This window comes from Lonchura striata, chromosome 10, assembly GCF_046129695.1.
Source record: "Lonchura striata isolate bLonStr1 chromosome 10, bLonStr1.mat, whole genome shotgun sequence".
In the NCBI taxonomy this organism is placed as follows: domain Eukaryota; kingdom Metazoa; phylum Chordata; class Aves; order Passeriformes; family Estrildidae; genus Lonchura; species Lonchura striata.
Genome location: NC_134612.1, coordinates 17,641,190 through 17,669,186, shown reverse-complemented (window position 1 = coordinate 17,669,186; position 27,997 = coordinate 17,641,190). Strand labels below are relative to the sequence as shown.

Sequence of the window (27,997 nt, the reverse complement as noted above, 5' to 3'; positions counted from 1 at the left end):
CAGCATCAAACTCCACAGGGTTCTTCACTGCATGCTAGTAAACTTTTGTTTTTCCACTGGACCTTTTACTTCATGTCTTTTCTGGATGCTTCTTTTGAAGAGTGATGGATGGCTTAGAGGTGTGCAGAACAGCCCTGAAGCAGCAGCACTGGGTGTATCTGTGGAAATGAGATGATCCTGGGGAACTTGGCTTATGTTTTGCTGAAAGATAAGCTCTTACCTATTCCTGATAAAACATGACAGTGCTGGAGAAGACTGGTCCAGCAATCCAGGAGAAAACAAAACAAAGTAAAAATACAGGACTAGACTGGGATTTCAGTGTCCAATTTAATTTCAGTGCAAGGAGGAAGCAGAGATTATTGGTTACAAGAAACAGCTCTATTATTCCAAGCTACATGTAAAACCATGGCTGGCTTCTTACCAAGCACCCCAGATTTTGCAGAGAGACCAAGTATGTTAAGGTCTCTGCAGAACAAGCCACCATCCAGAACACCACTCAAACTTACAGAACACTATTGCATAACTTGTTTAAAACAGTATAAGGCTCTAAAGCAGCCTGGCCTTTGTGATCTGGCTCAGGGAAGCAACCCAACATCCATACTGAGGGAAGGGTGAGGAAGGGACAATGAGGGAAGGGACAACGTGGTTGATACAAATAAGTGTTCTACCACTCAGAAACCAGAGGATTAACAACTGGCTTCTAGCACGTGACTGTTATTTGCTCCTTAAAGTTTAAAATCCACAGCAGCTAGCCATGCTCCCACAGCTGTGCACATCCCTGCTGAAAGAGGTCCAAGTGGCAGATTAGTGATCCCCAAAATACCCTTTCCCATACTGGCTCTGGCTTTAAGAGAAGCACATAACGTCTGTCAAGCCCTTTGGGCAGTGTGACAAAAGACCACCAAGACAAAAGCAGGAAAGAAGCTGCAGTCTGTTCCTATCACAGGGCCACCACGTGCTCTGAAAGCATCACAGTGTGCAGAGCTCGTGGCAGCACTTGATGAGTTTCTTCCTTGCACGTGCTGCTCCCCAGGCCTCACATCCTGCTCTGGACACCTCCCGGCAGCATTGCTGACAGGGCTCTGAGCTGTCCTCTGTTCCCAGCACCACAGGATACAGGCAACTCAGCCCAGCAGCTCCACCCAGAGACAGTGGGTATCAGAGGCAAACACTGGCAGAAAAGCTCCACAGCTACATGACAGCAAGGCCAGTTTCTCCAGTGCTGGCTGCAGGACAGGGTACACCGACCTGCTCTGCTCAGCCATGAGGAGGGCAAGTCCCCTTGGGGAGCCACAGGCCACAAAGCTCAGTGTGTATCACAGACACAACAGCAGGCACAACTTGGACCATAGACTCAAACGAGCATTATGCGTTTAAATAACCTTAAAAAGCTGCAGCACTCTCTGATGCTCCTTTCATCCTGCCTCGTGGAGCAGAGTGAGCAGGCATGGATTTGTGCATGTACTGCACAAGCCAGGTAACTGTCACACAGAACTGGGGCCCTTCATCTGTCCAGCTGCACACACTGACATCAGCAGCAAACTGGCTGCTTTGCCCTTAAAGCAGCGACTTCATGGCACCAGTGTGAAGGACTCCTTCAGCCCCTAGAGCACAGCAGCTGAAACACAGACAAACACACACAGAGCACAGTGCTGAGGGACCGTTTGAACAGACACTAAAACGTGTAACACACCACAGACTGGAACAAGGAATTTCTCAAAAGACTAGACACATTCATTTCCTACCTGGGCTCTCACACACCCAAGGAAATGCAAGACAGCAAATGCCCTGAAGCAAAGATTCATTCTCTTCTCTCCCAACAGCAACTGAGAGCTCAATTTTAACTCAGGATTTAGCAGTCTTGTTAAGATTAGCTGGAAAGGCCCTTCCCCTGCAGCTCCTCTACTCTTTGGAGCTGTGAATGCTGTGCACTTTATGGGGTATGCCACTCTACAGTGCTGCAAGTTCTTCCCGGGTGTAACTCCTGCGTGCCAAGCTGGTATCCCCTGCCCAGCACGTCCTCACTGCAACACACTGGGAAGCTCAGTTAAGAGGCATGCAAGCAGTACAGGGTCTGCTGGATAGATTCCTATCAGCTCCAGCCCAGCAGGGATCTCTCTATTTCCTAGAAACCTCATTACACCACTGCTCTGTGCATGCTCTCGAGGTCATGCTGGTTGAGGAACTGAGGGGTCTTTCATTTGGCAGTGGCACAAATACTGCCTGGGGGTGGGGGGCATAAGACAGAGGAGCTGAAGGAAAGAAGAGACAGATGGGTCTTCCCCCTCTTCCTCTTGCCTGAACGTTTAACAAGGGAAAAGAAACCAAACCAAAAGCCACACTTGAATGCTATTCCTTGCCCTTTTAACAAATATTTTCTTAAAATATAAAAACCATCTTCACCCTGGAAACCGCTAGAACGTAAACAATAAAAAGGGGATTTAGGGAGAGGAGGTTTCAATGTGCTTCCAGGCAGCAGCCCTTGCTAAGAGCAACAGGTGCCTCCAAGGTCCTGTGCTCACCATCAGTCCTGTTCCTATGGCTCTCTTGCTCATTTAGAGTTGCCCAGTGGGTCTGGACTTAGGATTCAGCGATTAGCGGTCTGCAGCAAATCCTGGCAGGTAGGTTAATCCTCTTCATCCTCACTGATGTCATAGGTGACTGCAGACTCGTTCCTGGAGCGGTTGGCAGGTGAGGAAGGAGGAGTCTTGGTGGAAAAAGGCCAGCGGAAGGAGGGAGATGGGGAGCGGTCGTGTGTGGGGCTGCTGCTGGGACTCTGCTTTGGGCTGATGGCCTGCAGCATCCGGCCCTTGCCCTCCTTCAGCATGTGCTTCTGGTGAGGGAAGCAGGAGGACATTTAGCATGGGTTACACAGGCATGGAAATGGACACTACTTACAGCCTGTGCAGCACTTTGAGTTGTGCCCCTTCAGAACCTTGTGCTATTTAAGAGCAGAAAAAGCCCCAGCATTTTCTGGGCTTTGGAAACTGCACACAGTGTAATCATCACTAATTTTCAAGCACTGTGATATTCACCCAAGAGTGCAGGAAAGCCTGGCATAAACAAGTAGCTTCAGACTCATGTTAGCCCAATGAATAAGTGACCATCATCCTCTTGGCAGCTCAGCAGTGGTCAGCAGGGCACAAACTGGAGTTTACAGGCCAGCTTGTGGGACAGGGGAGTTTTTTCACTCTACAATGTAACTGGCATTATCTTGTTGGCAATGGCAATGAGTACTCCCTGAAAACAAGCTGCCCAAGCCTGGGACAACTTGTCTGGAGACTGGCAGTACACCGAGCACTGCAACAAATGCCAAACATTTCCTCTGCAGACTCTGTAGAAGCCCTACAATGTCTGTTAATGTCTCCAAAGTTCCCTTTCCCCTTTTCCCAGAGCAACTCCTTACCAATGCACCTTCCGGGCCAAACATCTCCAGGAAATTGCCGATGAACTCCCGGGACTTCTCTTCCCACTTCTGAATGAGATCAATACTCTTCTCTTCCACTTTCTGGACAAATTCCTTTGACTTCTCCTCTACATCCTTCACCCTCTTTTTCACCTTATCCACACGTTCCTGGAGGTGATATTTTTTCTCCTGCACAGAGAGTGGTGGATCAGAATACAGCTTACCAGATTTGAGTGGAGACCATCCCTGCCCTGTGTCACTACACTGAACTGCTGCTTGAGACTCAGCATCTCCATTAGTCTGGTGACACTTCTCCTTCACTTCCATGACACTTCTTTCCTAGACTACATGGCAGACACAGTGGGGCTGTGAGACAGTCTGTGACAGGCACTGGCATAGAACACAAAGCAAGATTAAAGCTAGAGATAAGCACTATCTAATAGGAGTGCATGGAAGAGGGAAATATTTATACAGCACACAGATTAGATTGGAGTGCCTTGCTGTAGGTCTCTATCACAACAGCATCAGTCTTTCTGCTGGGTGTTTTTAAACAGAGGCAGAGTTATGTGCCAAAGAGAGGCCAAGCAGCCGTTACCTCTCCTGTTTCATTGCTGTTCACAGGCACAGTATCTGAGTGATAAAAAAAATGTTTACAACTTCCAACATCAAAAATGTCTTCTGCCAAGTATCCTTTCTGAGGGCTACAGCTGCACAGCACAGGAGCAGGGCATATCCTTCTGTCCTACCCAAGCACTGTTGCTCCTGCAGCTCCAGGAAGGGAACAATACAGTGGAAACAGCATCAGATTTTATCCTAATAAATGACTCTACCCTAAGGAGGTGACTGGGGGAAGAGGAGAGAGATGAGACAGCAACTGTTGTAAATAACAACTCACTCTTCATTCAAGAAAACATACATTTTGCCACACACCCTCTCTCCAGCTCTTTCAATAGGTATGACATCATCCAGACATCTCTGACAAGAGAGCAGCATTAGCAACCCCCCCAGTGGCTCTGAATGGGTCCCTGAGGCGATTTCAGGGGTGGAAGTCTAATTTTTACTCCAAGGACACTGGTTTGGTGCCAGTGCTTAGCTCTGCAGACAGGCCTTTCACTGGCACATGGCAGGACTGTGCTATGACTAGACAAGACTCTCTTCACACTTGGCAAGATTCTGGCTCCTGCAGCGTGTGGTGAGACCCACTTGCACTCACGTTGATGAAGCTGACGTTGAGCTCCTTGGCCGTGTAGCCCCGCTGCAGGTTCCGCCTGGCATAGACGTCGTAGTCCCGCACGATGCGCGTGATGATGTCGGACGTGGAGATTCCCTCAGTCCTCTGGGTCGGTGCAAACATGCCTAAAGTTGGGGAAAAGGACCCAGGACAGCTTGAGCCAGACACAGGGCAAAAAGCTGCTGCCACTTCTATCAGGAAACAGCTTCTCCTGTCAAGAGTTCACTTTCTAACTGTTCTCACATCTTTGTCCTCAAATGTACAATACCAGAGCCATCCTTTCTGGGATGCCTAAGTAAGACCAAAACATGTCAAAACCCTGTCAAAACACCAGGTATTCTAATGAAAAGGTCCTCACTTCAGCTGGTTTAAATACTGACCATACAAAATAGTGTGGGGACAAGGACAGGACAAGAGGTCCTACATTTTAATGGATGGAAATATAATCCTGATGGCTTCATTTGGATATAAAAAAGCTGCATCCCCAGCGAATTTAACAGCAAACAGCTAGAGCTGTCCCTCTGCTAAGTCCCCATTTGTAAGAATCTTTAAGCCAAACAGCAGTATGTTTTCAAGAGGTTGGTATTAATTTGATCAAACTAACTAGATTGAAATTAGGAATTAATACTGGGCCATGCTTGGGCTGGGACATGGAACAGTCCTAGTGTTATGAAGCAGGGCCCAGAGCTGCTTCTCCCTGCCACCACAGGCGCCTGGGCAGATCAGAGGGGCATAATCTTGCATTACAGATGACCAGGAGAAACTACAGAAGATTTTTGATAAGAAGCCCTGGAGAATTTGAGGAAGACTCACCTGCTTCTTTTATATGCTTATAGACATCATCACTGCCAGCAGAAGAGTAGGGGATGTCATCATGTGCAACAAAGTCGATCTGAAAATTAAAAAAGCTAGTCAACATTTTATCTGGAACATCTGGAACATGCAGATCTCCTGCTGCTGTCAAAAGATGGTAACTTTTGGCTCAACACCTCCACTCAGGGGTGTGAGAGAGAATAGCAAATTCCCTCCATTACAACACAATGCAGAGCAGTCCCAAGTTCTCAGTGGCAATTGCCTGTGAATTGTAAACACATGACAGAGAGGAAAGAAAAGGCTGGGAATAGGGGCACAGCTGCTTTAAGCTCCACGGAAAAATAGCTTATTAACGACAACAACGGTAAACTAAGCAAGCTCCCCTGGAGACTCCTTCACTTCCCAAAGCTCTTCAACAGATGTTAAGAGATTCCTTTCACTTTCTCTCACCAACTGATAAAAGGCTTTAAAGACAGCTAGTCTGGTCTCCTGGGCAGAGAAGCTGATGTACAACTAAGTTGCTCCTGCTGAAAGCAGGGAGTTGGACCAGACACACCCCCCAGAAATCACTTCCAACCCTAGTAATCCTCTCCCTACTGCACTTTACACCCATCTCTAACCAGCACCAACTTCTTCTGAAATACCCAGAACCCTCTCAGTCTTTCTCATTATGCCACAATCTATACATTATTTTAATATTACATGCAAGTTCAGCAAATGTTTCTACACTCCCAAGAAACCCACTCAATTCCCATAACCCAGTTCATTCTATCTTTAAGGAACTTCAACAGAAACCATTTGCTCAGGCAGAGGTCACCCCCAAACATAAATTCTTGCTGTAAACAGAGAGAGGCTAATCGAAAATCCAAACAGATCAGATGTCACCAATTACCCTGTGCTCTGCCAGGAACTCGGGTGTGAGGGTCCAGGGTGCATTTCTCACCACCTCGTCCACATAGCGACAGTGCTGCACAGCATCGTAGCGCTCGTTTTCGTTCATTACCGTGAAACCCTTGAAGTTGTGGGTCAGCTCATCACTGCAGACTGGAGAAACAGGCAGAGAACACTGACTCTGAGGCACTTACCCAATAATTTACAGTAAATGGACCTTGCCCACACTCTGCTGAACCAGAGAATGTCAGTAGCTGACAGAGGCTCCAGCCACAAAACACCAGGAACAGGGAGCACTGCAGGGCACTAAACTCCTGAGCAATTCTGGGCAGGCTGTTTGGAGAATTTCTGCCCAAATTGAGGACCCATACCCCAATCCTTTAAGGTCTCCAGAGCTTTCAACACTTATCAAGAAAACCAGCCAGCACAGAAGATCACTCTTCTATAAGAAATGGCACCTGGGGGGCCTGCTGGTCAGAAATCCACGTTTAAAGCAATGGATGTCTCAGGCTTGGAATATGAAAAAACTTATTGCCTGAACTTCTGATTTCATAAAATGCCAGTGTAGTTCTTGGAAAGTTTACATTAAAACAAAAGAGGAGTTCACAGGAAATCAAACATAATTATTATGTTCTATGAGAAAGTAAAATAACAGCTCTTCATAATCTGCAATGTAAGATGCTGAGGAAGGAGTTCTATTTGATTATCAGACTCAAAAGTAAATAAGGCATTACCAGTCTCACTGGTTTGGATTTATTTACGTTCTAGACAAACAGATGATAAAGAGTTGGGGAGATTGTTCCCTGCTTGGAGCTAATGCTCTCCTGGGATGTGGCCTCTTGTCTCAGTCCTGGTGCAAGTTCATTGTCCTTCTCCTCAACAGTCTTCCAGAAGCACAGAACGTGGTTACACTCCTTGCTACTTTAACAAGTTAACAGTCTGAGCTGAAGTTATTTTCCTGTTTGTTGTAGTGTTTATGTACATGGGGATGTCTTTCAGCCTTTAAGATTTCTAAGCTCAGGGCAGTTTGTAGGTTGGAGCAACTGTTTCAGCTCTCCTCCCTCCCTTCCCCTTCCAGACACTACTGTAGCACACAAGAAGTGCAGGCATACATTAGAATGCTCTCAGCAATGACTGAAACTGTGATAAGGAAACAAACCACCCAAGGATGTTATAATTGTTCTATGGCAGGGTCAGAATTTAATTTTGCTTCACACAGACAATGGAAGTTGAGAAAATTAGTTAAAGGTATTTTCAGTTCTCATACTTCAGCATCATTATGCAGTTTGACCAGGGTCAGCTCCTGACAGACAACATGCACAGCCTGATGTGTCCTCAGCGTGGGTGGAGGGACAAGCAGAGGCACTGCCTGGGCAGAGGCCCATGTACTGCAGCAGCCAGAAAAGGGGCATCTTTTTTCCTGTTACATTTTTGAAGGAGCCTGGCTGAAACACCTCTGCTAGATCCCTTTAGGCACTCAGCAGGACATTCCTGGCATCATCTAAAGACTTATGACCTAACAGACCAAATGAGGAACTTCTATTTTGAGAAGGAAGGCTTAACTGACTTCCAGGTGTCCAGGCACATGCCCAAGAAACCACTGTGATCTCCATGCTCCCAGTGGGATCTGTCTGGGACTAAGCAATCTCCAGCAGGAAACTGGAGCTGGGGAGTGACTTGCAGGGCAATACAGGTGAACAAAGCAGCCATGGAGGGACTCATACTTTAGCTGTCTCATTTACGAGCCAGAAGTAGATGCTCAACTATCCCTAATATATTTTGATACTCAGATGTGCAACTCACCTGTACCTGTCACAAAACAGAGGGGTCAAATTAAAACAGCACAATCAAAAATCCTTTCCTTAAACACTCATTTGGTATAGGATATCTTTCTGCAGACATATCCAGCCCTCAACATTTTGCAATAAGACTCCAGCAACATTTGGGACAAGTGTCTGCAGTGAGAGTCACTGAGGCCACAAAGACAAAACCCTAGTATGCACAACCACAGAGAGAGCTAAACTGTACTCCTGCAATAGCCAAAGTCAACAAGGTCACTCCTTACCTCCAACAATGAGGTATGTGTTTGGGAAGAGGTTCTTTGCTTGCATCAAGGCCCGGGCATGTCCAGAGTGGAACAAGTCAAATATTCCATCAGCATAAACTCTGACAGGGCGATCCACTGTGCCAGAGGAACAGAGACACAGCTGTGAATATGCATTCCTGGAGAAGCAGCTGCTGCTCATACTCACATTTGAGGACCTTCTGAAAGTCATGGAGGTGTTACAGAATGCAGCACCAAAATTAGGACAGAAGTGTGAAGATAAATGCCTGGCTCTCTGCATTCCCATCTGGAAACAAAGGCATCTGAGCACAAAGCTGAAATACAACCACATATAAAGGCAGACTGAAAACCTACCATGTATCACCAAAACAAGGTGAACAGGAGACCAAGGGAAAAGCAAACCCTGAACATTTCCATTCTATGAATGAATTTAACTTTTTGCACAACAGTGAGATACCAGAGGGGAAATGGCCCAAATGTTTCACAGGTGCCTGATTTCCTCCTGCCTGCCAGGATGGCACCTAAAGACCTTTACAGCATCCCTCTCTGCAGCCTGCTGCCACAGTCTGGTGGGAACAGCCAGCATCAGCCACAGAGGGAACAGCAGCATCAGCTCCCCCAGAAATATGCAGTGTATGGCTTTATTCAAAAACACAGCTGAACTACTCAAAGAAAAGCAGACAAAATTCTGCTGAATCACTGGCATTATCAGCTAAATGCATAGATAATAAACAACAACAATTATCATCATCATCATCATGAGGAACAAAACTTCTGTCAGGCCTCTACCACGGGAAATTGTAGCTCAGTCCTTTGAGGGCAGCACAGAGGTAAAGTAAGATAGTCTAGCTCTGCCATGTAATAGTGGGAGGCTTCTGATCTTGGGACCACACAGGACCACAGTCCTCTTGCTGCTGGTAATCAAAAGCCACAGTGTTTGTATGTGACACACTTGGGAACAGCCTGCTGCTCTCTTAGCTCAGTTCAGACAGACAGACTCAGAGGAGTGCCAAGCAGAGGCACACCAAAGCTGCAGTGAAGAGAGGGCAGAGAGAAGACCTAACAGGAAGGTGAGACCCCATAGGTCTTGGCAGAGCCCTGGAGATACCCAGAGACAGAGACTGGGAAGCAGTAAGAAGAGGAGTTGATGCAAAAGTCAGGGCTGTTAACTTCAAGCTAAGCAGAGGAGTCAGTTTGAGGACAGCTTCTTAAAATAATTTTTTAATGGTTCTAAGACCTCAATCTGAAGATGCCAGAAGACTCTGAAGAGCCAATGATTTGGAGATTTGTGACTGCAAAAGCTTTCTGTATGCCAGAAGAGGACTGGTCCTAGCAGACCTTTATGAATGTTCATTCACATTCTGGAAAGTGGCTGGGACATCCTTATCTTTCCTCTGTACCTGAAGCAGCTACAGTTCCTGAGCACATACGCAAACAGCAACAGGGAAGCGTGCACTGTATTTTAGTCTCGGCAGGCAGGAGAGCCACCACTGTTGAATTAGACACCTTTGTGCACACTGGAGATTTTCGGTTGGGAAATTAATGCAGACTGTAAAACACACTGGATTTTCAGAACCTCTGGCAGGTCTCAATCTGAGCTGACTCATCTCTCAGCAGTCAGGTAGACAGAAGTGCAGCATTTTTATTGTCTCTGTAGCCACAACAGAGAGCCCAGAAAAGACACACTGTCTGCACAATCTGTTTGGCAGGAGAGCGCCATCATCCTTCAGGAGTCAGTTGTGCCTCTGCCTTCCCTTTGGACTTGCAAAGAGAACAGTGTTTCTCCCAGCCTGGTTTAGAGAATAAAATGACATATTCTTGTTGTGGGGCTGGCCTGTGGTGTTTAATGACACTGACTTTAATTCAAATCCAGGCTAGATGTCCAGAATGGGACATTGTGGACAAGGATATAAATTGGTTTTACTTGCCTGTTTCAGGTTTCAGAAAATATGACTTTTAAAGTGCTTAATTTTAAGCTACCTCAAAAAAAGTAGTACAGAAAGTGTGCAGTTCTATGGCTGTCAGTGGCTTAGCTAGAGTTTAAAACAAGTATCTGTAATCTCCTCGCACAAACAAACTTGAATTTCAGGTGTACTGAAAGGCCAAATTTCCCATGGAAACAGTTATCACCAAAGCACTCAGACTTTGGCTGTAAACTTGGTCAAACACACAAGGCTGGTTTCAGAGATATCCCAATCATACCCACACCCCCCCAAATCCAACATTTATACAATCCCCTTCCAGTCTGTATTCTTACTTACATGGGGTCCCTCTCATGGCTTCTTCATACGTCACTCTGATGTATGGCTTGCTGTAGTCGATCTCCACTTCATCTGAGAACGGAGCCGGTTCCCGCAGTCCCTAAACAGCCAGGAGAGTTTCACTGTGAGAGGGCAAAAGTGAGGGCAGTTTGTAGTGGCAGCACTGCCACCACAGTGTCCAAGTCACCAGGCGATTCACTGCCTCTGCAAAATTCAGATATATGTACTAAAAGACTAATTAGTGTAAAACCTCAAATCAGCTTTGCAAGCTGATTAGCTTGAGTTTAGAGAAGAAGAGAGAGAGAGAGAAAAGTAGAGTTTAGTGGACAGTATTTATACTGGAGCAAGACTATCAGGGGGTCAGAGCTGCAGCTGCTACACTCAGACTTTTGACAAACAGCAGTTCACAGCAGCACAAGCCAAGCTTCAAACCTCACTGTCACAGCTCCAGCTGTGCCCACTCTGGCAAGACCACCACTCTGCTGTGCCTGAGTGTTTGTGCTGTGATGTACAACTTGTAACAGCTCCCTGATTTGAGTATATGAACAAGCAGAAGAGCAATACCAACTGCAGCACTAACTCTGAGGGAATGTGCGTGTTGCGACCCTTTCTGAGCCATACAAGTGAGAGACTGTCCTTGATCTGCAGCAGAATAACTCCAACTGCTGCGAGAAAACCCCTCCACCCTGCTAGCTTGACAACAGCAGTACATTTAATCAACAGCTGAAGTCCAGCCATCATTTCTGGTCTGCTCTGAATTGAAATGAAACATCTGCCCTTCCCATTACAAAACAAAAAGCTCAATTTCCTTGTAGCTGGAAGGTGTAGGGCTGCAATGGACATCTTGTTCCTGGTCAGAACACTAGGAAACAAGCTTGCAAATCATTACAATAATACCTTCAAGCTGAAAAAGGCTAATCTGCAGTTTCCTCTCTGGCTTCCTGTCCCACTGCAAAGTCCTGGCAGTGTCCAGCACCACTGCAACCATAAAAAACACTGCTCTTATGGCCAGTGTCAATACTTAGTAGAGTGCTTATAATGAAATGCACAGGAAAACAAACACTGACCACGACATTCAAACAAGCTGCTACTGCTGAACATCTTTAAATTACTGAGGGCTCCACATTTCACACAGCACCTCCTCTACCATTCCTTACTCTCAGATAAGGCCTGCAAGTCTCTCATCACTGCCACTAAGTCTAGAACTTCCCTATAAAACCAGACTCTTGGCAGTTTACTTGAAGTTAGGAATAAAAGCACAAAAAAGCCCTATCAAAATTATCAGAGGAACACAGAGACATGTCCTCAAAAGGTCCTGCCAGAATCTTGCCCTTCCCTTGCAGGACCATTGAGGGTCAAAACTCAACCTGATGTGCACAATACAACAGGCTTATGTGTTAGCAGGTTTGTTACACCATCTGCTGCTGAGCCCTGCTGCTTCAGGGGAATATTCTGCCAATAGCTGCTGAGTTTGGAGTGGAAAAGGCTTCAAGGTAATCTCACAGTTAGGCAACACTATTACTCCTGCTATAATAAATAAAACTTTTGCAAAAAGAAGTAGAAAAGAAATCTTTCACCAGGGGAACTGAGTTTGCCCTGTGGCTAAAAAACAGGCAGGAAGCTTAGAAAGTGGCTGGGTATTACTTGTCTTGTGCTGTTTGCCAATGCTTTATTTCTAACAAAGGACATTCAGCAACTTAAAGAGCAAGTGACCCCCACAGAATAAGAAATAACCTTCACAGTTCTCTTTCCTTACTGAAATACATGAGATCTTTAAGAGGGATAGGGTAGGTTCTGGCAACAGCCAAGGACATAAATGTTCTGTGGGATAAGTCACAGAACAGCTCAAGCCTCCATCCCCAGTGCCTGCCTCCCCAGTTCTCACTGCTGGTGCTGCCCTCATTTCATCACCTCTGTTAATGCTCTCTGACAGGGCTGAAGCCATCCTGAAGAGCAAAATGTTGTCATCGAGGAGGAAGTTTGCAACACATCACCACATTGTGCCAAGGACCATGACCCTGATATGACGTGGCAGGGATGGTAGCTGGCTTTTGACAGAGATAAGAACAACTAGAGCACACGTGATGCACAGGACAGCTCCAGGAAGAGGGCAGAGAAGAACTATAAAAAGCCAATTTGTCGCAATCTTGTGGTAAGGACAAGATAAAGACAGCCCTTTTCAGTAGCATTAACTGGATCAGATCCCCTTCAGAAAAGATCCCACTGACTTTAGCTAGTTAAAGCCATCCCAAGGTTGATCTAGAAGAGAAATCCTTTCAGTTGTTTGTTGTGTTTTTTCTGGACATTCCCAAAGTACCAGCAATATAAATGCTGTCTCTCTCCAGACCAAGAAAATCAAATGAGCAGTGATCTTCCCGGAGTGTGGATTCAACAGATCACTTCTGCAGGTGCTTACAGGCTTCAGACCCTCCTGCAGCAGTTCTGTGCTTCTCCTGAGTATTTCTCCCTCCCAGGGGATCACTTAAAACCCACCTGTGAGAAACCCCTGCTTCACCATGGCTATCTAAATGCATGCCTCTTTGGCTCAGCTTAAGTGACAAGCTGGACACACCACAAAAGCAGCTTAGCAATGCTTGCCTCAGACCTAATTTAAGCCCACGTTGTAAGTATGTTATTAGTATGAACAAAGGAATATTCCAAACTGGTTTTGCAAGAAGGAGAGCTACTATCATTTGCTTCTTATCCCCTACCTCCAACCTTGTTTTCTCTGCCCACAGAAAAACCACCACCTGTATCTTTCTGCAGTTACAGCTCAGTGTCCTCATCTCACAGGCTCCCAAAATTCTTATCTCTGCTTACTTACGAGTGAGCGTCGGGACATTTTTGGAGGGATTCCATCCAGCTCTGTTGCCCCATTAGGGCCTGATCCATCTTTTCTTCTCTTTCGGGAATTCAGCCTGGATGAGGTTGGCGGCTCCATCTTGCCAAGCACGTCCAGAAAGAACTGGAACAAAATGAAGGAGAGGGAAAAAAGGAAAAAAAAAAAAAAAAAAGAGATATTTCTCAGTTCTTCCAAAACAGAATCAGTCAACAGCAGGCACAGTGTACAGAAGGTCAGTGCAAAGACACAGCCACCTCACAAGGGGCTTAGCCAGTTGTATTTGGCATCAGCTGCCAAGGCTTGACAAACAGTGCCTGGTGGGAATACTGAATCATTTAATGCAACCCAGAGCTGTTCCGCAGAGAGAAGCGTGCAGCAGGCAGCTGGCTGGAGAGACACTGAAACAAGAGTCACAATGCAAATTATAAATCATTACTGTGAGGTTAATAAAGGTATTTTCACATCTAAAAGGCAACCTAATGATTATGGCATGTCCAGTTCACATTTAGCCCTCGTCCAGCTCTCACTTGGGTTCTTTATCCTTTACACCCCCAAGGGCAGCTGGTGGGTGTGCTGCATCCCTGTACAGTCCTGAAGAGAGGAAGGAAGGTCTATGCAGAAGGTTAACAGTGAGGGAAGGGCTCGTAACTTAAGTGACTTTAAACAGGCTTGCTGTTTGCTTTGCCGTTTGTGTAAGAGCAAGCTGCAGCTCCCCAGTGAGGACAACACACCTTGGGACACCTGCCACCACGTTCCCCTCTTGTCCCTGCCGCAGTGGCGACTCAGCAGATGGTGAAGCAGCTGCTGACACCACATTAGGCCACACTTACTTCTGGCACTTTATGTACTAGTTTGCAATAGTGGTGGTTCAGCTGAACTGCTTCTCTGATGAACAGACAGACATACCACCAATTTGAGACAGATGTGTGCTTTTGGCCGGAGTCACTGTACCCTTCCAGAAGGGCCTGGAGCATTAGTAACTCCTCCTTTACACAGCTAAAGCAAAAATAGGGATTTATAGGAAGGCATGGCAGTGAATATTCCCTTTCCAGCTGCTGCAGGAGTTAGAAATGGGTGCTAGATTTGCAAAAACTGAAAAGCCAGCATTATCTCTAGTTGACTTGAAGTGTGCACCTCTCCAGTGCAGCACATGGCACTTCTGGCCTGCTGTTTGAGAGAGCAGCATGCATGACCCCTCCGCCCAGCAAGGATCCTTAACGATCTTAATGTGCGTGCTTCAACTCCCTAATAGTAAGACTGGTGTGGAATTTAAAACGTCTCCCCACCCACATGCAGTGGGTGTGCTGGAATGTTAGGTGGGGCAAATGCAAGGTGTGACAAAGAGCAGATGCCCCTCTGAATACCACCTTTTCCCGCAGGAGAGGGGCTCTGCTGAGTGTTCTCCTTGGGATGAGCTTCGTGATGAGCTGTGACTGCCCTCAAAGGGCCACTGGCAAAGCTGTGCTGTTTGGCAGCCAAGAAGGGCGTGTTTTGTGAAAGAGCTGTTAAATAGCAGATTTAGTGATCGGACTTACTCAAGCACACATGACTCAAGGTTAAGGAATGCTCCAAAGTAACAAGTCAAATGCAGTTCAACGAGATGCAAATATCTCTGCCTCCCCACTGAGTATCACCACGTTGATACCTCATGGACAGTTTTAGGGTCAGACACAGCTGAACTGGTTTGGGGCTACATAAAGATAAATATCCCTGGCTGCTCTGCTAGACCTACTACAATGTACGATCAAGGAAAGAGAATCTCAGGTCAGTAAAGAGCCAAAAAACTATTGTGGAGAAGATAAAAGTGACAGTGAAGAGCAGCCACAAGGACATTCCAGAACTGTGTGACCCATCCAGCACTCACTGTGAGTCAAACTTGCTGTTTCCCCCATTCCAGTAATTAAATTACTATTTCCTGAGAACAAACACATGGGAGAATGCAAACATAACCTCAGGCAAAAAAGTCTGGAACCCTCAAGTCCAAGTCTTCAAACATTTAAGTAAGCATTTGAGATCCATGCTATAAATGCAGCAGCTTCCAGAGTGCCTCTGTGAAAACACAGGGTATGACACAAGTCATTCTTACATTTTTCAAGGTGCCATCTTGCTGCATCAGTCATTTACCACCCTGGTCCTAGCAGAAACCATGAATTTCAAAAAGAGCAGCAAATGTCTGTCTCTGGTTCAAACAACCCCAGAATTCATGGAAACGGGGGAAACAGAAGCAAATTTTCTTGTCATTTGGTTAAAATAATTTCACTGTGCTTCAAGTCACTTGTTGGTCTCTGACCACTTTCTTTCCTTCCCTTGGGAGAGAATTAAAAGGTCTGTTAATGTGCTGAATGCAGATTCTTAACCACTGCCTAGCAAAACATCAAAAGCAGAGGCTTTGGTGCTGAAGCACAGACACAGCAGTCCCACACACAAACAGGTGAAGCTCCTGCCCCATCAGCGTGACCGATCAGAGCAACCAGACTTCACTGCACACAAGTACAGACTGCTGAATTATCACCAGCCCCTTGCTGCTGGGTGCAGATCTCATGGCCAGGCAAAGAACCACAGGTTACAGTACAGGGCAGCACTGTCCCAGCTCAGGAGAAAACTCCAACACCTTCTTCCAGCTCCTTCCACACCCAAGCATCCACCCTAACTTTTCCATTTCTCAGGGTATACATAGTTAAATGATGGCAAACAACAACTTAAGTGAATGAATTCCAACTTGAGAGATTCTATTATTTGCTGTGCATTAAATCAGCAGCAGTGGTAAGATTTGTCAGTCACACAGCAACAGCTCTACCCAATGTACCAAGTGAGAAACCAGCTTCAAGGGTGGGATAAATATGCTCTGTCTGCTCTGACCTGACAGGTGAGATGCTGCTGAAGTAGTCTCTGCAGTGTCCGGACACCTCATGAGTGACACAGCTCTGTTAATTACTCAAATCAATGCAGAAATTAAACAATAATTTTACGACTATTCAGAACTTTAAAACCTCTGTCCTGTGGCTAGTGCATTTCCAAGAAGTCCTCCCATCACCAGGCTGGTCTTCATAAAAAACAGGGAACACACCACACTTTACTGCAATAAACCTACTAATCTTAGAATGCTTCATTTTGACCCAAGTGTCAAATAGCATCCCAAACAATTATTTACCAACAGTGGGATCCAGCATCTGTAGCTGAGTTTAACACAAGAGGACACAGCTTTGCTTCCCCAAATGCATAAAACACTGCCTGTTCTAAAGTTAATTACATTTTCAGCAGATGGGGGAGAGGAAAGAGAAGATAACTCTCAAAGCTCATTCTGAACACTCCAAGATAGAAACCAACCATAACCAGAAGAAAGAGCCTTGCTGTAAAATATTAACATTGTTCTATTTTAAGGTGTCACCCTCCTCCATTATTGAGTTCATGGCTGAATACGAGATACTGCTCCAAAGGAGCAAAGCTGGAAGTGCCCTGTTTGGAAAAGCCATGGGCATATCACAATCCCTGCACCACTTTATAAAACACTCAGGGCTTTTCTTCTTAAACTTTTTTCTTTGGTGCATCCTGTATCAAAGAAGGACCTTGCACCACCTGCCAGCTAAGTCATCGAGAGAAAGAGAGACCTGCATGGGCTCTGCAAGGAGGAGTTGACTGCCAGATGAGAAAAGAGCTGCTTTTCCTGTCAGGGAATCACTGAATCCCACTGAAACACAGCCACTTCTGGGAGGGGAATGAGGACAAGTATTGATTACTAGAAAGGAAAAAAAAACCAAACTATATAGGCAGGGAAGGAATTTAAAACTTCTCCCTTACACCTTAAAACTTCTTCTAACTACACCATCATCAGAGGTGGAATTTAACCACAACACCAAAGCTGACACCTCTGGCAGGTGGAAGAGGTCAGAGTAGGCCCAGCAAATCTTCCTGCTTAGCCAAAGCTTTACCTCACTGTCTGCATCTTTAAGGACAGTGCTGCTGTTTTTAATCTCGGTGGTGTCAGAGAACTCCAGCATCACACTACACCAGAGAAGCAGGCCAGATCTTTCTGCAGCCTAAGCACACTGATGGCATGAGGACCTGGTCCATCTGCCTTTTTTTTTGATGTCCTGAAGAACTTCTTGGAGGTTAACTGCAAACCTACGTCAGTAGCAGGATTTCTTCTGCCACTTATGCTGCTTTTCACTTGCAGATTTACCTGTGAAGCAAAATAAATGCTGCTACTTAAACTGAAAACATTCTGGCTGAAACAACTCAGTAAATACTCCAGCCCAAGGCTGCTGCAATTCTCACGAGGAAGCCAAAGCACAAGACTGGCAGCTGGACCACTGAGGCCCTGGGACACCCACAGCTCCCTGGGTGGCACTGCCTGCTCCAAGGCTGTCCTATCGTCCCTCTGAACTTGGGAGGTGTTGGCACAGTCAGATGTGACTGTCATGTGCTGCCTTGTCTACAAGATCATTGCACTTTACAGGAACAAGATATTTCTCTTCTGCTGACTCATCTGCAGGCAACACTACTAAACTTTGCACTCTGCCAGCTGTCTGCAGAGAATTGCCTTGACACATGGACAGCATGTAAGCAAGAGCCTCAGGGAAAAGGCAGAAGTTCTGTCACTTCACATAGGTCCCTCGCCAGGCTATAAAGTACCAAAGTGACCCTATATGCCTCTGAATTCCTTGACCATAGATCAAAGAGAATCCTTTTCCCCCTGGCCTCCCTCATCTGCAACACCCAGTCTCGAATTAACCTTACTGGCGTGTATCCCCATGGAGATCTGTGGAGACACAGAGACCTGGGAGAGGTTAATGACAGAAGACTCATCATGGATCTCTCTTCTATCAGCGCTTAAAAATCTTGCCCAATCTCCAAGTCAACTTCATGCTCAGCCCAGGCTTGCCAGGCCCAGCTCTGTCCCAGTCTCCAGACTCAGAGCACCTGCCTGGAAACAGAGTGCTGCTGGCTGTGACCCAGCCTGCTCACCTCCAGACAGACTGTGACGCTCCCCACAGTCAGCATCTGCTCCACCTGGATGGTCAAGCCCTTGAGCCCCTTAAAAAGGTTACTGCAGGATCTGGCACAGTCCCATCCACTTTTAAAACACAGGCTGCTTCAGCTACTTTGGATCAAGATCAACAAAAGCATCTGTCCCACAGTGTGTTAAAAAACACATGAACATATAAAAGGGATTCCCATCCAGCCAGTGCCACACACTGGTCCAACAGCATCTTTGCTGTATCTGCATTTTTATACCTGCTAAAACAACCCCCCAGGCCTTGCATCCCCTGCTGCTCCAGGCAGGCTGGTAACATTCCCTCAAGCAGAAGCTCTGGTACCCATGTCCTGCAATTGATGGAAAGATGCTGCTTCTCACCAACAAAGTCCCAAATGGCTAAGGTAACTCTGCCTAACCACAACTGAAAACAGTTCAGTGCAGTCACCTAGATAGTGTTGCTGAGCAATACACATAAAAAAGAGAAACTGCTGTCAAGACCTCTGTGAATTCACAGCCCTTCTGGCTATACCATAACCTCCAGGCACTGAGTATCTCAACATGCCACAGCCTCTGCTGGGTGAGTGAAGCAGCAGAAAGAGGGTTTATGCAGAATACTAGAAAATACACTGTCAGGGACAATAAAGTGTGAGAATAGGTGGCCATTCTGACCTGACTTCTGCACTCTTTTGTTTTTAGGGATTAGCAACAGAGCTTCTTAAGACTGAAGGTATAAACTTCCTTTAGCAGGTTTGCACACCAATACCAATTCCTTACTGCAACAGTTGTTGTTTGTGGCTCTTGGTGCAGTAATTTCAAGAATCTTACAACCCCGACCTCGCAGCGACAAACTTCAAAATCAGGAATTTCAATAATTGTGTATATATGACAAATTTCTTTGGGAATGTGTGGGGATTTGTCATCTGAATTTCAAAACCAAACACTGTGGCTGTCCTCAGACCCTGGGGTCCTGCAGATGGAAACCCAGCATTACCTGCTCCTGACCACCCCAACCTTTGCCAGTCCTAGACAGGGTGGGGACAGAGAGAAGGCCACCTGCAGCAACCTGCAGCGAGTGAGGACTACAGAGGAGCATCACAGCTCTCAGAACTCCTGAGGACTTTAAGTCCCATTACAAAACCATTAATCAGTGCAGCCAGGACCTCGGTGGACACAAAAAGCGGGTTAGAGAGGACGTGCAGCAGCTGGGTCACACCTGACTCCGCCGCAGCCAGGGCCACCTCCTCACTGTCCTCCCGAGGCCTTGTGTGTCCCCTGGGTGGGGCGATGTCCCCAGGAGCCCCCACGCTCCAAGCGCTGAGGGTGCGCTACGGAAGTTTCCCACTGATCTGCCTCTGTCTTCTCTCAGCTGCCAGTCCTGCCATCTCGGAGGATCACGCCCGAGCCCCGGCCCCTGCCCAAGCCCCCACAAAGGGGTCGCAGCGCATCACGACCACCCCAGCGGACCCTGCCCTTTGCCCAAAGCCAGCGCGCCACGTCCCGACCGGCCGCACCTCCCGGAGCCCCCAGCCTGTGCCACGGCCACCAGGCTGGCGGAGGGGCCGGCCCGGGAGCCCTGACCGGCTTCGCAGGGGCAGCGAGCGGTGCCCTCGTGTGCCGCCAGCCCAAACCCACCCAACACCCTCCGCTGCGGCGACAGGCGCCGCTCCCCCGCAGCGCCCTCAGTGACAGCCCGCCGCTCCCGCCGGACGCCCCTACCAGCGCCGCCGCCGCTCCGCAGCCCAGCCCGGCCCGGCCCGGCCCGGCCGCGCCGCCGGCCCCGCCCCGCTCCCGCCGACGCCAGCGGGGCGCGGGCGGAGCCGCTGCGTGTCCGCCCGGAACCGCGGCAGGCACCGGCCCGCCGCGGGAAGCCGCGTCCCGGGAATCCGCGCCTGGAACCTCCGTTCCGGCTCGCGACGGTGCTGCCCCGCGGCTCTGCGCCGCACAGAATATCCTGAGCTGGGAGGGATCGCCAGGATCATCGAGCCCAACTCCTGACCCATCCCCAGTAGCCACACCGAGTGCCTGAGAGCCTTACCCAAACGCTTTTTGAGCTCTGCCAGGCTTGGTGCCATAGCCGCTTCCCTGGGGAGCCTGGTCGGTGCCCAGCCAGCCTCTCAGCGAAGAACGTTTTCCTGATGCCCAACCTAAACCCCCAGGACACAGCTTCAGGCCAGTCCCTTGGGTCCTACCACTGGTCACCACAGAGAAGAGATCAGTGTCTGCCCTTCTGCTTCCCGTCTTGAGGAGGGGAGACTGCGATGAAGTCTCTTCTCCATCCATCTCAGTGTATGGATGTATCCGGGGTAAATTCCAGAGGTTCTGGAAGGAGGGAGCTGCCCTGCCTTGTCCACACCGACGTGCAGTGCTCCAGCAGTGGCTCATTCAGGAGAAATACAGCATCCCTAATATGTCCCATACCACAGCCAAGGGTGGTGAGACTGAGTGATTACAGACTCTAATCTGCTCACCTGCTGCGTACGACACCTTTGTGAAGAAGTCATTAAACACCTCCAAAATGGAGCAAGTGCAAGGTGAAAAATTGTGATTTAACAGCCATGGCTTTATAGAAGTTTCAAAATGAGTCTGAGGTCATATGTACCAGCTCCTGGAAAATGTTGTGTGGAGGGTTTTGCTGTTCCCTAAAAGTCACGCTCCCAGGTAGTGCACAAACAGAGTGGTGCTGTCACATCTCTCTGCAGGCTCCTCAGTGGGTGACAGCCACAGGCAGCAACAAAGCAGTCAGAAAAGTCACCTTTCATTTCCCACCAGAGGAAAACTCATAACCAAAATATTTCCAACTAATACAACAGAGAAGCAGCAGTGTGCTGCCTCCAGCACTGTAGCTGAAAAAGGGATTCTAGAAAATGCATAATGATTTTTTACTTCCCTGGCTTCCAAGAGCTGCATGGGGAGGGTGTGTTCTGCTGTAACAGTTGGTAAGGGTGGGATTCAGGTTCACCTCACCCTGCTTCGGCACTCTGGAAGCCATTCATCCCACTGGAATGGTTCTGCTGTACTTTCCCTGTCAGCAGAGAGAGAACAGGCACCACCACAGAGCATCCCATCTTCCAATGGGCATGCTAATATAAACTCTGTTGGCACCCGCTGCCTCAGGAACCCACCTGGTCCTCCAGCTTTTGGGGAGATGAGAAGATTTAGCACTCTTCTGCAGACCTACTGCAGCCTTTCTGAGGCTGGAGTCCTAGCAAAGTTGGTCTCCAAACATCCATCCTCATACTCCAAAACAATTATAGAGAGATTGAGAAATCACTGCAGTATCTGCTGAAGAGCATGAGGAGCTATGATCACTCACAGCATCCGAACCAAGGAGCAGCTACTGCAGGGAGGAGTTCTGGCAGCCATGGGGTGTGTGGGCTGCTGGCCTGACCTAATGTCCTAAATACCTCAACTTTCCATCAATTAATACCATCTCATGTGACACAGCTGGGATTCATAGCCCAGTTGTTGTGGGAGTCATAGGAACAGATTTGGAAAACCAGAATCAGAGATCAGCTTTATGGATTAATTTACAAAGAACTGTCAAAATACTCACCTGAGAAATGCAGATAAGCTATCCAGGAGAGTGCATCTTGAAGAGTGGAAGAAAATGCCACAGGAGACTAAATATTAAATACGTAGATTTATTATGGGTTTTTTTAATAAATATTTCATTAATTTCGTAGAAATAAAAATAAAAGTAGCAGAATCCTTTTGAGACAGAAGTTGAGTTTCCTTAGAAGCAATGGCTATTGGCAATACACTTTTAGGACAAAACCAACACTATATAAAAAACAAAGGACCATTTAAATAAAGGACATAATAATAATATTGTGCTTAAAGCTGTATCAATATCCACAAGGAAGAGGGAATGTTATAGTACGTAGAACAGGTGTAGGATGTGCTTCATAGAGCTGTTAATTGTGTTTTGTACACAGAATATGAAGCTTTTGTGCCCTTAAATAAAAAATACTCCAAAGCATTCTCCCCAGTGTCCATCCTTCTGTGCAATGTTTGTCACCTTCAATAGTAGAAGCAGCCAAATGCAGCCACAACACAAAACAAGCTGTCCTGGGGAAAACAGAGAAAGGCTCTGTTAGTCAAGGCAAGCTTTTTACTAGTCTAGTGGAATAGGCAAACCTCAGGGAACATTTAGACCAGATCATAACTGTATGGTAATATATAGCACTTTTCTGTCTTTTATTTAAGTTTCTTATTCACCTCACTTGTGGTGTAACCCAGGTCAGTGCATGTGAATGTCAGAAGCGCCTCAATTTCCTCCATCCACACACCCACAGGTATCTAGGTGTCAGTTTAAAATAAAATAATAATTGAGTAAAACCTTGACTTTGTCTTAGTCCTGGATTTCAGCTATGCTCCATGACTGCAGTTCAGCAAAGTACGTAGGAAAAGACTTTGTCTCTTGTGCTTTCTCTCCCCACCATTAAAATGGTGTGACTACAATAACTTTTGTACTGTACTGTGTCACCTCCCCAGAGGAGAACTTCTACTATGTTGGCTATTATACCTAAGTATGTTTTGTGAACGAGGATGTAAATCAGGCTGTTTCAATAATCTTGATTCCTTGCCTTCTGGTAGTTGTTTCTTTCCTGCTCCATACTTAAGGTCACTCTGCCTCTCACAGAAAAGCAAGTAGCTCTGAACTTTCCATGAGAATCCAGCCTGTACTTACGTTCATGAACACGTCGTGAGCACAGCTGTCAGTGTCAGCATCCCAGAAACATCGTGCAGCCATGCTAGACAAAGGAGCCAGACAGGGACATTACCCAGAGTTCATGTGTAATGACATAAGTGATCACAGAGAAAACCAAACTGACCTTGCTTTAAAGGTAATGGAATTTGGAAGTGTGCTCCTGAATCCCAAGCCTAGTTTTCTACTGCTGAATTCTGTACCACATGCTGTAATCCCCTCTGTATGTGCTCTGCTTTCAAACTCATCAGCTTTCAAGACTGCCATCTTCACTGTGCAGCAGGGCTTGAAACCTCATTGCTATGGTGCTTAAGAATCTTTGACTTCTGGCCTATGCGTATCAGTGGCTAATTTAGCTGATTTGTTCTTGTCCTTCACCTCCTGCACCCTCATGGTACACACTCCAAGCTTATTTATAGGGAGCTATCCTATTCCCTGGCAGATGCCATACTATGAGACCATGACCTCTTCAAGTCTTTTTGTACCTATACCCTCTGCTCCCTGACTATCCTGATGGACACCCAAGCCCTATCCTGAGCACAAACAACCAGCCTATAACAGGGTATTGCATGAGAGACCTTGCTGCTGCCTTGTCTAAAGGCACTGACATTCTCTTTTCTCTGCTGCAAGGGTCCCACTCCCTGCCTGCCCCAGTCAGCCTCAGCTGACAGGATTCCTTTTGGGGCACAGTCCCATAATGTATGAGTGACTGTATTAAGGTGTATTTTGCATTAAGGATGTCAGTGATTGTATTTCAATCTTGCCTCCTGTCTGTTACAAATTGGAAGATTTCTCCAACTGCTCTGTCAGCCTGTGTGGCTGGACTTCACATTTCTGATCAGACCACCTGAACATTGAACTGTTCACCCTGGCACGGTGCTTGTGGAGCAGCCTGCCTACAGAGACACATTCCTGACAGAAGCCTGAGCAGCAGGTACAGATATTCCTCTCTGACCTCCAGAACAGGGAGGCAGCAGATCTGATTCCAGCTCTGCTGCACTTATCTTCTGCTGGAGTACCAGGCACAATAATAAAGATAAGCCAGCAGATAAAGCATATAAACCTTGTGAGCTGTTCCCTTTGCCTTCTCCCTACCCACGAGTAATGGAAATCTACAGCCCATTATTGCAGCCAAGAGGAATTCTTTCGTCTGACTGAAGGCATCTGGAGCTGACTGCAAGTGCTCAGCACCCACATGGGAATCTAGGCTTGGTTCCCATGGCTATATTGCAGGGGGATTATAGAAATTGAAACTTCTGAAAAATGGAAATGAAGTGCTTATGGAAGCTTTCTGGCTTTAGACAGAAGTGAGTTACTATGGTTTTTGTGCTCCAGCAGGGCCTTGGGAATGGATGGGGCGGATGTACACTAATTCATCATGAATACAACACAAAATGCTTCTACCACACTCTTCAGAAATGATTTTTAGCATTTCAGCTTGTTAAGAACCACCATGGAGCCAATTATCACTGGCTAATTCAACCAGTCACAACCTAAGCACTGAAGTTGCCACTAAAAGAGAAAGTGATTTACACTTCATCATCTGCAGACAGATGTTTGTAGCAAGGAAGTCAGAAGCAGCTTCCGAAGGGAAAAAAAAACACACCTAAACCCAAAAAACATGCTAGAAATACAATTAGAAGATGCAAAACTTACTTCACTCCTTCTCCTCTCTGCTCTCCAATAACAACCTGCACCACCATCTTGTACCTGTCAAATCCCTCCTCTGGAGAGAGAAAAAAATATTAGTGAGAGCAGTAACTTTTTAAAAATATGAGTCCAAGACACAACCCTGAAAGCTAAAGATTTCTGGCTAAAAAGCAAGTGGCTGTACAAGCCTATGCAAGTAGCCAAGTGGACAGACTGCCTCGCAAAGCTTCATTTTCCTAGTATGGAGTACCATGGTTTTGCTGGAGTTGAAGGGTGAACGGGGTAGTTGGCATCCATCAAAAGATGCACCTAAGTCACAAGACACCCCTGAGCAGCCACACGGTGTGTCAGCCTTCTGTTTTGACAACTTTCAAGAACTGGCCGCATGGAAAGAACATAAATTAGGCTGCTGATGGACAAAATGCAATTTGAAAAAAAGGGTCTTATTTTAAAACTGTTTTGATGCAAAGGTATTGTGAAATTCTTCTGCCCCACAGGTGTTTCCTTTGTTTCTGAGTAGTATAAAAGGCCACATAATAGCTGTGTTATTTATGTGTCTTCAGAGATGTGCTATTGTTTCACAACAGTACAGAAGTACCTCTGGGGCACAGGCCAGATCTAATCAGGCCATGGCAATGTTCCAGAAGCCAAATCAGAACAAGCATGTTTAAAATAAAATATAGATCCCAATGCCTGTCTTCAACAAAGCAGTGTCCTGGGACGACTCCAGCACCCTGTTTCCACTGGAGCATTGAACACAGCAGGCTGGCTCTGCTAACATCCAACATGTCAATGCTTATCAGAGATGCCAGCTGATAAGAGTGGCCACCCTCACTGCAGGCTGCTGCCACTGTGGTTACACACTGCTGAAGCCAAGCCCTGTGCAGAGGAGCTCAGCATAAACACGTTCAGGGACTACAGCTGCTGCTGGCTTTAAAGTAGATGTGCAATTCTGGGAGAAGCACAAATCCACGATTCCTGCCGAGGGTGACTGCGTGGCTGTGCCACCACGTCAGGCCAGCCCAGCAGATGGAGCACCAGCGTGGCCCCAGGAAGAAGGCGAAAAAAAGTGTCCGTGCCAGCACACACATCCATGTACTTATTCCAGCACAAAACTCAGGAAACACCTGCTGGTGCCTGCACGTTTTTTCTTGAACTCAAAAATGCTGGAGGGCATCCTGTGCAGCAGCACAACCTTTTTCCAGAGCTGTAAGGCTGTAGTCACTCTCCTCCTTGGCTGACTGCTCCTCTCTACCCCTTCCCTGTGCCCCCTGAGCCTTGTTCTGATCTCCACTGATATTCCAGCTCTAACCCACAGCACAAAAAAAGCAGGAATGATTCTGTTTATGGAAGCAAGAAGCAATGAAACATCACTTCTTTCTTCTCTCTAATGCAGCTTCTTTCCCCCTGCATACCCTCCAAGTTTGACATCGCATGCTTGCCAAGCTATATGAAAACAAATCTTGTCTGCTTGAATTAGGTCTCCAGTTCCACAGGCAAGGAATATATAGGACAGATTGCTTCATACCAGCAGGTTCGAATCAGTCAACAGGGAAGGAATACATTTCAAGTATAAAGGAAGAAAGAGGAATCTTGTCAAAAGGGAGAGGACATGGCAAGAAAAGAAATTACATCCCCAGCAAACCTCCTTACCTTTCAGTCTGTCTTTTATTGTGTCTGATAAAGACTTTGTAAGCTCAGGCATTTCTTCTGGGATGTACTGTACATTGGCCAGCTTCTCCTTCAGTATCGCGCGGATGCATTCTTTTACTGTGGACGACTTAAACCTACCGCGGCAACAGAAAAAAAAAAAAAAAAAAAGAAAAGTGCAACAGAAAGTTCACACAATATGTAGAAACATACACAATGCCAAATACCCCCTGGGAAAATGTAGCTTTTATGCATTAGAGAAAAAAAATGACAGATGACAAGCCACGGGGAAAAAAAGCCCTACTAAAATGGAGATATTGCCGAAAGCCAAACACCTATGAATGGGTGAAACCAGCCCCACTGGAAGCTGTCCCTCCAGCAGCATCAGTGGGTGTCACAGCTGGGATCCCGGTGTCCCGGCGCTCCCCGTTCCCAGCGCCGCGCCGCCTCCGCCAGCCCCGTGCCCAGGGACGGCCCCCGGCATTCCCGGGCCCCGGTCCAGTCCCCCACCGCGGCCTCACCGGTGCTGGAGCCCGGGCCGCAGGCTGTACGTGTTCCCGGCTGCTTCGTCCGGGCCCAGCTCGCCCATGGCCCCGCAGGCCCCGGCGTTGGTTACCGGGACAACCGCGGCGCTTCCGCCCCGGCCCCGCGCGGCTCCGCCCCGGCCCCGCGGCGCTCGGTGCGTGCGACTAACTCTGGGCTTTATGTCCCCACAGCCTATGGGATTGTTGTGTTTAAAAAAAGAGACGAGAAAATAAAAGGGGTTTTTTTTGTGTGTGTGTGTGGTTTTTTTTTTTTGTGGTTTTTTTTTTTTTTTTTTTTTTTTTTTTTTGTTCAGTAAGACTTGTACAATGAAGCAGTTGGCGAATAAGTGCTAAATAATTGCAGGGTGTTTTAATAACTAGAATAAATGGTGCGGTTTTGCAATGTAGAGGATGCTGAGGTGCTGGAGCAAGTCCAGAGAAGGACGGTGGAGCTGGGGAAGGGTCTGGAGCACAAATCCTATAAGGAGCAGCTGAAGGAGTTGGTTGTGTTTAGTCTGGAGAAAAGGAGGCTCAGGGGGCCCTTGTCCCTCTACAACTCCCTGAAAGGAGGCTGTAGGTGTAGCCAGGCAGGGGTCAGCTCCTTCTCCCAAACAACCAGCAATGGATGACAGGGCACAGCTGTTCCAGGGGAGGTTTAGGTTGGACATTAGGAGGAATTTCTTAATCATAGAAAGGGTGATTAATATTGGAATGGACTGCCTAGGGAGGTGGTGGACTCACTGTCCCTGGAGGTGTTTAAAGAAAGACTGGATGTGGCCTTAGTGTCATGCTGTAGTTGTCATGGTGGTGTTGAGTCACAGGTTGGATGTGACGATCTCAGAGGTCTTCCCCAACCTGATTCATTCCGTGATTCTATAAGTAAAGGGTTTGAAGAGGTTGCTGCCTGGGGTGCAGCTGGAGGTGTGATGGGGAGAGAGTGGGGTAAGACAGCCTGGCCTCTCTTGCTGCTTCCCCGGC

General features: G+C 47.1%; 2 protein-coding genes across 2 annotated transcripts; both read right to left on the bottom strand.

Annotated features, from left to right (window-relative positions):
• Positions 1-308: 308 nt before the first annotated feature.
• On the bottom strand, positions 309-20,259 carry PCYT1A (phosphate cytidylyltransferase 1A, choline). Its single transcript, XM_021536833.2, has 9 exons — positions 20,204-20,259; positions 13,492-13,632; positions 10,668-10,767; positions 8,407-8,523; positions 6,343-6,494; positions 5,451-5,529; positions 4,620-4,762; positions 3,407-3,595; positions 309-2,833 (listed from the first exon to the last, which is right to left on the bottom strand). Exons 2-9 carry the CDS (start codon positions 13,606-13,608, stop codon positions 2,627-2,629), a joined length of 1,104 nt encoding a protein of 367 aa, XP_021392508.2. The 5' UTR covers positions 13,609-13,632; positions 20,204-20,259; the 3' UTR covers positions 309-2,626.
• Positions 20,260-22,112: 1,853 nt separating this feature from the next.
• On the bottom strand, positions 22,113-27,154 carry DYNLT2B (dynein light chain Tctex-type 2B). The gene is made up of 5 exons (XM_021536796.2): positions 27,017-27,154; positions 26,499-26,632; positions 24,852-24,921; positions 23,178-23,241; positions 22,113-22,555 (listed from the first exon to the last, which is right to left on the bottom strand). Exons 1-5 carry the CDS (start codon positions 27,082-27,084, stop codon positions 22,508-22,510), a joined length of 384 nt encoding a protein of 127 aa, XP_021392471.2. The 5' UTR covers positions 27,085-27,154; the 3' UTR covers positions 22,113-22,507.
• Positions 27,155-27,997: the final 843 nt, after the last annotated feature.

Excerpts from the sequence above, each read along its gene's own strand:
- DYNLT2B (XM_021536796.2), bottom strand. The coding sequence starts at position 27,084 with ATGGGCGAGCTGGGCCCGGACGAAGCAGCCGGGAACACGTACAGCCTG. Across the intron at positions 23,242-24,851 it reads CAGAGAGGAGAAGGAGTGAA|CATGGCTGCACGATGTTTCT; the intron begins GTAAGTTTTGCA and ends TCCTTTGTCTAG. Across the intron at positions 22,556-23,177 it reads CTCACGACGTGTTCATGAAC|GACAGCTTGTTTTGTGTTGT; the intron begins GTAAGTACAGGC and ends TGTTTTCCCCAG.
- PCYT1A (XM_021536833.2), bottom strand. The coding sequence starts at position 13,608 with ATGGAGCCGCCAACCTCATCCAGGCTGAATTCCCGAAAGAGAAGAAAA. Across the intron at positions 4,763-5,450 it reads TAAGCATATAAAAGAAGCAG|GCATGTTTGCACCGACCCAG; the intron begins GTGAGTCTTCCT and ends CCCCAACTTTAG. Across the intron at positions 3,596-4,619 it reads TCAACGTCAGCTTCATCAAC|GAGAAAAAATATCACCTCCA; the intron begins GTGAGTGCAAGT and ends CTCTCTGTGCAG.